Source organism: Hoplias malabaricus, chromosome 9 (assembly GCF_029633855.1).
Source record: "Hoplias malabaricus isolate fHopMal1 chromosome 9, fHopMal1.hap1, whole genome shotgun sequence".
Classification (NCBI taxonomy): Eukaryota; Metazoa; Chordata; class Actinopteri; order Characiformes; family Erythrinidae; genus Hoplias; species Hoplias malabaricus.
The window spans coordinates 29414978-29425546 of NC_089808.1; the positions used below are offsets into that span (position 1 = coordinate 29414978).

Sequence of the window (10569 nt, forward strand, 5' to 3'; positions counted from 1 at the left end):
TCTGATACTTCTTTAGGTAATAGAATGAATGCCTTACCATTAATAACAAAATTTTGGAGCAAATTGTAAAAGCCATGAACTGTTGTTATCAGTTATAATTTATATGAATGAAAATTCATTTTTCAGTTAAAACTTCTGATTAAATGTCTTTAAAAATACTTTTTAAAGGCAGTGAGTTTAATAACCATTATATATATATTATCAACTATTAAATCAAAAGAAATAATAAAAATAAAAAAATTATTCCCAGTTACAGGTTGTAGATTAAGACAAGACAGAGTCACTCACTCAGTTCCTTCGGTTCTAGTCCTGTGTGTGTCTGATTGAAGTTGAGTTATGTCCAGTTATCTACACAGCATCATCAGCTCATCTATGGCATCATCCTTCTGTTTGATAAAAGCAGCTCATCTCAGGAGTTTAAAGCTCTTTGGTGTGTGCTGTAACTCTGCTCTGGTGTGTTACATGGAGATGGTGGAGAGTGACAGGTGTTTCCTTTCTGTTGTTACCTGTCTGCTTGTTGTAACCTTGACAACCAGATCCTACATCATGCCAAGTGAAGAATCCTACCCACCGACTGGAGTCCTGACGCAAGTAAAAAAGTTAAAAAACAGTAAGGAACTGTTGTATTACTTCTAAATAGGAGGGTAGGTCACAAGGGACGTCTCAAATTGTTATGTTTATAAAGACTCAGAAAGCTTTATTTTAAAGATAAGCCCAAGTCCTGAATTTTTTTTAAATTACATTTAGAGTGGAGTGGTCTATCCAATGCAGATAAGTCCTAAGACTATTTCCTGTGAATTGCCCTGATCAATATTACATCTAACACATGTAAAATGTGTAAATTTTCTATGTTGTAGAGATTCACCAGTAAGTTGGTGTTTGCCGGTCCACACATTTTTCCTTCCATCTCAAACATGCAGAATATGTTAAGTGAAAGAGGAATTCCCCTTTAGTGTTTGGTCTCTCTTCTGAATGGCTTGCAGTATGTGCATTCACACATCAGAGGAGCCCTATATCTGCAGCTGTAACTTCATCCCTCCAGCCACATTCCAGTAACAAAGCACAATGACATAATAGACAGTTAGGAGAGGCTGGCAAGCTATCAGCTCTGTTACACACAACACAGCCCATTCACTCACTGTCGCAGCGACACACAATCCAACTAATAATACTGCTATTAACAACAGCCAGCAACAGCTACTTCCATCACCAACGGAAACAATATATAATGAATCAACAGGCATGCAAGTTATACAAGTTTATAAAAATTGCTCATCTAAATTTAAAACAATGTAATTCATGTATGTTTTTCTGCATTTTGAAAGCTATCCATAGACCATTTCTAACATTTTTTGTTGTTATTAATTTACTATGTATACTTACAGTGAATCATCAATGTGCTGAATCATGATGAACAGGCATTAAGCACAGCAACAGAATCATTAATTTATAGTCATGATTTCTGGTTTCAATATATTGTAAAATGTTTCAGTCACCAAGAGCTTGAATGAAGGATCATGACTATTAAAAAACCCTTTCATTCATGTGGACTCATGCAGCAGGCTGAAAAAGCCTATAAAAATACATACATTTGAATAAATGATAAATGCTGGAAAAACCTTGACCATGTCTGTGTCCGGTCTGCTCCCCTCCTCATGCTGGTGATCTATATTTGCTTTGGACACTAACACTCCTTTGCTTTCTCTCACTCTCTCTGTCTTACAATGTATTTGGTTTTCTCCTCTTGCTGACCCTGAAGCACCAAGCTGACCACTGCCTCCAAACGCCCACTCACCCTACCAACGACCTACCCACATACACACACTCCCCCTCTTCCTGTAATTCATCATTTCTCATTAACAAACAGTTCCTTCAGGGTTTCATCTGTATGACATGGAGCACACACACAAACACACTCTCTCTTGGTTTTCATGCATTGTGGGGTCGCTAGATACACTTCCATTCATTACGCAGAGACATATATATATATGTAATAATAGTTTAATTCTGAACCTAACCCCACCTTCACTTATAAATACGTATAGCTTAACCCTAACATTAAAACATCTTTACCTTTAAATGTAATTATCTGGAGACCAGCTTGTGGTCCCACCATGAAGTCCCAACAGTGTGTCAAAGTGTTTTGGTGTCCGTCCCCCCCAACCACACACAGCCACTTACATCACCTTCACTATTTATTCAGCTCCTCGTTTACCGTGTCATCTGTTTTTCTGCTCCCCTCTCTCTAAGTTCATCATGCCATATCTGTTGTCATTAAGCGCGTGGCACTGACACCTGAGTCCCTCAGAGGCCTCCAACCCTCACAAACACACGCACACATGTAAGCAAAAGTTTAAATATCCCTGATCAAATTTCATTTTCTACTTATTTTCTAGCTTAAACTAATACATATCCTGTACAATTAACACACTGCACATTTTAATTCTCACTTACTTTTGACTAGCAGTATTTAAAATAAAGGGGGAAAATATATGTTTGTGGCATAACATTTATACAAGCTAAATATCATAGATTTTTATATTTGTTGTGTGTGCAGATACACATCATGAAATACACAGATGGTCACCTTATATTGTTTCATGTTCTGTGCTGCTTTATTACTGTGGTCCCCAATAACTGTTTTGACATTGGTGCTAAAAATGTCAAGGAACGTTTATTTTAAAAATTCGACACAGACCAACTACAAGCATTTTAGAGAACTTACATTTACGCTTCGGCATAGCTGCTCGAGCTAAGGGTAGGTACATGAGCTTTGCCTGACGTAAACAAGGACTACTGACGTGCAGACTGACCAATTAAATGTTTAATTTAAGAGAAGTGAAGGTTATCGACCAATAACGGAAGCTCTACAGTCAGACCGTCCAATACGGAGATTTTAGGCTACTTCACCACGCCCCTTTCTCACTCAAGCGAACCAATCGGAGTAGGGGAGGGCGGGACTAGTTTGTGAACGAAACGTTTCTCGAAATTGTACGTAAGCTCTAGAAAAACAAAATCCCGGACATTTTTTAAGTCTAAAAAAGAGGACATGTCGGGGTAAAAGAGGACGTCTGGTCACCCTATGTTAAACATGTTATGGGGTAAACTTAAGAACTTTAGTTGACCATGCGCTAAGGAGTCCAATTCCACTGTATTCAGGGAAGGCAAAAGTATATTCATAATACTACACAGAATTAGCATTATGGATCTGAAATCATGCTAACTGGAGGTATTCAGAACACGCCATCTTATGATGTATAATTGTTGTCTCCAAAATATTTGATTAACCATAAGACTAATTGATAAACCCTTACAAAATGATTCTTTCAACATGAGTAAAATTTTATATCCTTTAACACACTAAAAAGATTGAAACATTCAGAAGAAAAGTTCAGTTGTTACCTCACATATCCCCTCTTTTATTATAATCAAAAACAACAAAACACAAACTACTTAGAAACAGAAATTAAGACAAATTCAATTAATTCCAGTACTGCCCTCCCTATTACGTTCAAATCATGCAAATATTCTCCCTGCTAAGTTAGTTTTGTCTAATTGTAATCATTTCTTACTAAGTAAATTTACTATATATAGTTCAGACATCATAGGCTGATAAGACAACAAACAAAAGTGCATGTGTTTGTGTCTGTGATTAAGAGTAGACAGGCAGAGATGGGAGTGGGGGGGAGAAATAGAGAGAGAGAGAGAGAGAGAGAGAGAGAGATGACTTCATGACTGACAGCAAAGCTGGCAGACTGTGTGAGGTACAGTCAATGTCCAAGTATCAACAAACAGTACATGATACATTTCCTGCTCCACAATGTGTGCAAGTAAACTACCAAAAACAAAACCCTAGTTTCGTACTTCCATATCTGAACTGATATAACTTTAAAATTCGTGTAACACTCAAAGCGTACAAGCAGCCTGACTGTGGCTATGACCGAAGTCAAAAATATACAGTCATTACAGTAAAATTGAGAAATACATTCTTCAGCCATATAAAGATGACACAACACAATCTGTATAAAATTGTACAGACGGTGTAGACATCATGCATCACTGAACCGCGCATGAGCCACTGGGCAGAAAGTCCTGGACGTAAGTAGCCACTGCCTTGGTGAGGTATGTCATGGTACCAAAACGGCCACTGGGTGCGGAGTCATACAGCAGCCTACAGATGCCTGTGGACTGGTCTCTTTCTAGAATGTTCTCTTCAGCATTGAGAGCTTTCTAAATGAACCAAGAAAAAAAAAGAGAATTGACAATGTGCAGGTTGTACACCTTGTTAGTCACTTACACATTTTTTTGCTGCTGCTCATTAACCACTGTACAGTGTATATGGTACAGTATAGCAGTGTAACTCTTTTGTACCATAATAATAGTCAATTTTGTAGCAATGTTCAGACCATCCAATAATATACTGTACATAATTTAACTTCTTTAAACCTGGCATTAAAACATGCATGCTTTCTGAAAACATCTGTGTCCACAATGTGTGTGCTTTTAGATGTTGGGCAAGGTGATGTTTGTAGCTGCTTCAAACTTATCTGCGGAGATGATAGCCATTGTTTGTACACAAGTAAATGCCTGAGCCCACAATGGCTGCATCTTAATCTCACTCATTTTAAGGGCTCTTAAATAACAATTTGTGAAATTAACTGATTCCAGTCTAATTCTGTTCCTAATTTAGGATGTGCTCTTGGAAAAACAGTCAAGTCACCTGGTCCTCATAAAACATGTCATTGGCGATATGGACAATCTTCTCCACATGAATGATGCTGCCGATACTGTGGATGTCCACATCAGCCAGCATGGTCAGCACCAGAATGGCCTCCACCAGCAGCTGCCTGTACTCCGGCTGAGGCACACGGTTCAGCACAGTCTCCACATGCACAGCAAACTTAATCTCACCTGGAGTCATCTGGAGGTGAGGGAGAGCGGGGACAAAACAAATAAAATTTGATGGTGCAGAATTACTTCATTTTGACGGTCCACTGTGCATGCTTTGTACTTCTTTATTAAATATCTATTACATTCCTCTGCCAGTCCTAAACCTAAATTTAACCTCAAAGTAAATATAAAACTAAATAAAGCTGATCTTAAAACTATAATTTTCATTTGTTACATTGAGTAATTCAGAACAGAAACAGGGACATAAACTAGTCTCGCTCTCACACAGCTCCAGGTCCCTGGGGTTGCTGGTTCAAGCCCCCTGCAGGTGACCGTCTGTGAACAGTTTGGTGTGTTCTCCCTGTGTAGCTGGTAGGTGGATAGGCTGTGGAAAGAAACTGTCCATAGGTGTGGCTGAATATGTGAATGTGTGGTGTCCTGTGACATACTACTTCTTCACCTTGCACTCAATGACTCGGGATAGGCTCCGGATTTACTGCCACCCTGAACTGGGTAAGCGGATACAGACCATGCATGCACGAATGAACGAACATAAACGGTCGTTGATGAGAAGCACAATAGCACCCCCTTGTGGAACCGTCTCTAAATTGGGAGTTACTATGTTAGATCTTGTGTTCCTTTTGGTGCAGTTCACATCCATATGTACGTGACAAAATGAGTGATTAACTAACAGCCTTGTTCAATTTATTTAAAAAGAGAAAAATCTTGTTTATGCACCAGGATGTAAACTTTACTGAACATTATAATAGAAAAGATTTTAGACAAGATTTCAGAAATTATCATCATCCTAGTGCACAATAAGAAAGGTACAGGTAAGCATCATACATTATGACTAAAATCTAACAATACATTACAGTTTGCATGTGGTAACTAACAGAATTAAATGTGTGTACAGAGCAGCATAAAATATTCTGCACACTCAACAAAAAATAGTACTTCTGATGAACCTGAACTCCATCACCTCAGCAGCAGAGACTGTTGATGTGCTCCCTATGCGTCGGACTCCCCCTACTGGTAGTTCTATTCAATTATAAAAAGTTACATTAGGCTGAGGTAGTGTCGCAGTCACACAGCTCCAGTGACCTGGAGGTTGTGGGTTGGATTCCCACTCCTGGAGACTGTCTGTGAGGAGTTGGTGTGTTCTCCCTGTGTCCGCGTGGGTTTCCTCCGGGTGCTCCGGTTTCCTCCCACAGTCCAAAAACACATGTTGGTAGGTGGATTGGCGACTCAAAAGTGTCTGTAGGTGTGAGTGAGTGAGTGAATGTGTGTGTGTCTGTGTTGCCCTGTGAAGGACTGGCGCCCCCTCCAGGGTGTATTCCCGCCTTGCGCCCAATGATTCCAGGTAGGCTCTGGACCCACCGCGACCCTGAACTGGATAAGCGGTTACAGATAATGAATGAATGAATACATTAGGCTGTTAGTGTCTAACCTCTCTTGTAGTAGAAGATGGAAGCACAAAGCCTTCAATGGACAGTCCATGACACTGATGGAGAGAAATCAAAAGGCTGAAGTCATTCCTCTTTAAAATAAAGTGCATTGCAAAAGCTTTAAAAGTACATCCCTCCTTTTGCCCCTGTCATATTTTATTTGCTTACATTATGTGTAAAGCCAGCTTACCTTCTGCAAAATATTCCAGACTTTCTGGTAGAAACCCACTGGAACTCTGTTGAGGGCTCCATCCAACCTCCTCCTACGCAGCCACTGACCCTGCCGACTGTCCCGCACCTCGGGAACACTGACTGAGCCATCAAATGACTCCATCGCCTGGAGACGAGGCCTCTGACAGCCACAAAGTAGAACACAAATGTTAACATTGCAAGATGCATTAACAATTGTTTGTGTCAACATGGATAGTAGATTTAATATAGGATTATGGTATTAACATGACCATATTCAAATCAATCTATTATGAAGAAAGTACTTAAATATGTACCATAACATCCAGGAAACATGAAATTATATTGAAACTAGCTTTATCATAAGTTCTATATACTGTACTACAGTGTTACAATGTTGAAGTGACATTAGAATTTAATAAGAATTAAAAAAAAAAACTTAAGTAAGATCAAGTATTTACAGTGGGCTCAATGTACTCGATGTCGAGGGAAGGCGATGGTATTGTCTGTGAAATAAAAAAAAAATGATATTAGGGTCACATTTAAAAGGCATATTTTTGCTTGAAGGAGCACCATCTATGAACATTCATGAACAATTACGTTCATATTGTCATCATAATCACCACACAACCGTGCATATGCAGCCCCTGTGAAATTATTGGACCCAATGTTTCAGTCACTGTATGAAATTTTGTTAAACATAGTGGATTACCCAGTGTATAATTGTGTTTCAGATTTCTTCCAACACCAGCAAATAACTCATATTATTTATTATATAAATTTATTTTAGCTACCAAATTTTACTAAATTTAATCTGAATATTTTCTGAATTAAATGCAGGTGATCCAGACTGAAGCATGGTATGGCTGACATATCACCTTACTCTGAGCCGACCAAGATAATCTGCTTTCCTCCAGCTGCAAATGGAGACACAACTCAATTCATTCTTACTGAAGCAGAGCAGTTCACAGTTTTGCTGGGTTGATTAGCAGAGGTCTTTTTAACACTCAGTGTTTAAGTTGCTTACCAGCTTCATGTCACTCTTCAATTTGCTGATGCCTGCACGCTCACTTTTGGTTGCACCCACATGACCAACCTCATGGATGGAGATGGCAGGACTCACACCTGTCTCCACTGAGCGGACTGGACAGTGGGTAAAGACACACATCACATTATAAGCAAACAACTGAAGCAAAGTAGTAAGTGAAGCTTTTATGTATATCAGATTTTAGAATTTTTCAAATATTTTTCAGTTCATTGTCAAATTTCAAATTTCACTTTAATGTTTCTTATAGTCAGCCTCCCACATAACGGACATAGTTCTGCATTCACCTTTAATTTGATTCCCTAATCACTCTGTATTTATTACCTTCATGTTTTTCTTAAATGCATATTGGAGCCACTCATTTTCATTCAGTCCAAAAACATGGAGGTTAGGTGAATTGGTTTCTCTCATAACTGTCCTGGTGTGTGAGTGAATGAGTGTGTATGTGAATGAATGTCTGAATGTCTATGTGCTCTATTCTGCGTGAAACCCTAGTGCCCGATGCAGTCCTCCAGGTGGAGGGTCGTTCCTGGTTGAGAGTACGCTGTGTATGTTTGACTGCCACTTAATATTGTGTTGATTGTAAAGCGTCCTTGGTTTTCTAGAAAGTCACTATATAAGTGTATTGTTAAATAAATAAAAAATCATGACAAAAATGCAGTGGTGGCACAATGGTGCAGCAGGAAGTGTTGCAGTCACACAGCTCCAGGGACCTGGAGGTTGTGGGTTCGATTCCCGCTCCGGGTGACTGTCTGTGAGGAGTTGGTGTGTTCTCCCCGTGTCCGCATGGGTTTCCTCCGGGTGCTCCGGTTTCCTCCCACAGTCCAAAAACCCACGTTGGTAGGTGAATTGGCGACTCAAAAGTGTCTGTAGGTGTGTGTGTGTGTGTGTTGCCCTGTGAAGGACTGCCGCCCCCTCCAGGGTATGTTCTTGCCATGCGCCCAGTGATTCCAGGTAGGCTCTGGACCCACCACGACCCTGAACTAGATAAGCGGTTACAGATAATGAATGATAAAAATGCACTATACAAATAACATTAAATTGTTTTATACTGACCTGAATTTAACTTTCTGATGAGAAATTACGTTATTATATTATTACATTTGGCTCACAAAGTACAAAACTGTAGTACTGTTCTTGACACTAAACAATGTGCTACATGTATTGTTATAAACAAATTATGCACCTTTTAACCAAAAATATGTCAAGAGGAAGCAGAAGGAAGAATTAAAGGAAGTTATAAAAGTGTTAAGACATAGAGCAACTAACCGCTCTTTTGTACACCAAACTCTTTGCCACTGAGGATATGATGTAACAGATCCTTCAGCTCAGAAGGGCTTAGACTCATCAGGCTGTCTGTGGCCTCATCTCCTGTAACAAAAAACAAACACACAAAAAAGCAATAATGCATCAATTACATATTTGTACCATACTTTATTCTTTAGTCCCTTAAAGTCAATGGTTATTATTCCTGCAAGGTCTATTATTCACTAACTATGAAGAAACTAATATAGAAATCATGCAGTTAATAATGTCACGAATTAAAGTCTTGATCTGCCAGGTTTTAAAGATTAAGAGGTTTATTTAAGCTTCACTATATTTCCAAAAGCATGTTGGCAACAAAACAATCACACTCATATGAGCTTGTTGGACATCTCTATCCAAAACAATGGACAGGCACAGATATTGGTTTACAGTTAACCTTCCAATTGATCCCAAAGGTCTTCAGAGGATTTGGGAGGTCAGGGATTTGTGTAAGCAAATCTTCATGTAAAACTCATCAGACCTTGCCTTTATGAACGAAGTGGAATATTTGTGCTAGCAAATGAAAAGACATTTCCTGATGTCCTGCCACAAATTTGGAAGCATGTATGATTTTGTACTCTTTAGCATTATCATCACACTTTTCATGTACTAATGGACTTAGCCCAAATCCTAATTATAACAGCCCAAGCTTTTATCCCTTTCGTCTTATCCCATTATGTCCACCAAACTTTGCCAAAAACATGATTCAGTCTGGTAAACAGCAATCAAGATTTGGTCATCAAATTTCCAGATGTGAAAAAAATCCCCCCAGAGAACACCTAATACATTTTCCACCTAATACAGAGAGCATTATTTCGTTTTTACTTTACCTGAACAGTTAAGTGACTGGGCCAGTTCAGTAGCCATGACTTGAATGATGAGGCCGATCCGAAGTCTAAACATTTCACTAAACAGACCCGGCTGAGTTCTAATGTTCATTGCCAGGTACACCATGATCTCCTGTCACACACGTTCATAGTAACATAGACATATAAAATAATGTCATTTTATTTACCACAGTGACAGAGAAAATATTATTTTTTTTGTTAAATGTTAGGCAAAAATCTAAATTCAGGTGAGGTTAGAAGTGGGAAGACAGTGAACCTGGGTGAGGATAGAGATAGTGATGTTGTTCTCACTGGCTTGATCTATAAGTTTAGCCAGCTGATCAGGTGGCATAGGCCTACAGCAAGAAACAAACCAGACATTATGTTTAGATTGTAGAGCTGTACACAAAGCCAAAACAGATTCATTTATCAAAAACAAACTATCAACAATTATCATTATATCATGAGAACACCCGATAGAAGAAGGATAAAATTCTGGTAATTGTAAATGTTAAAATTGTTTTATATTTTCTTGTTACTCTTGGCCCATTCCATCAGTCAATACATTTTTAACCAAAAAATACATGTCAGAAATTACACTAAACTCACGCAGTGATGGTCTTCTCCCTGGGCTCTGGAGGCAAACCCACTGTTAGGTGCTTCTGATGAGCCAGCAAATCTGAGCAGGCCTGCAATCACACACAAGCAACATATCCTACTTAAACGTCTGCGGTTCTGCTTTTGATATAGTTGGTCACCATATCTTGATTAATAAGTTATGCAATTGGGAACTACTCAGTATCTAATCTGAAAGAAATTTTACTATGACTATTGGAGAGTTCCTGTCTGGTTCTTCTACTTAATC

At 38.9% G+C, this 10569-nt stretch overlaps 1 protein-coding gene across 1 annotated transcript in view; it reads right to left on the minus strand.

Moving 5' to 3' along the window:
• Nucleotides 1-3403: 3403 nt before the first annotated feature.
• Nucleotides 3404-10569, minus strand: part of phka1a (phosphorylase kinase, alpha 1a (muscle)) — a 22276-nt gene continuing 15110 nt past the window's right edge. Inside the window, 11 exon segments of the mRNA XM_066680258.1 lie at nucleotides 3404-4230; nucleotides 4721-4921; nucleotides 6341-6394; nucleotides 6529-6690; nucleotides 6989-7033; nucleotides 7406-7444; nucleotides 7555-7670; nucleotides 8842-8943; nucleotides 9708-9837; nucleotides 9982-10060; nucleotides 10314-10393. Coding sequence (XP_066536355.1) covers nucleotides 4057-4230; nucleotides 4721-4921; nucleotides 6341-6394; nucleotides 6529-6690; nucleotides 6989-7033; nucleotides 7406-7444; nucleotides 7555-7670; nucleotides 8842-8943; nucleotides 9708-9837; nucleotides 9982-10060; nucleotides 10314-10393 — 1182 coding nt within the window. The 3' untranslated portion in view covers nucleotides 3404-4056.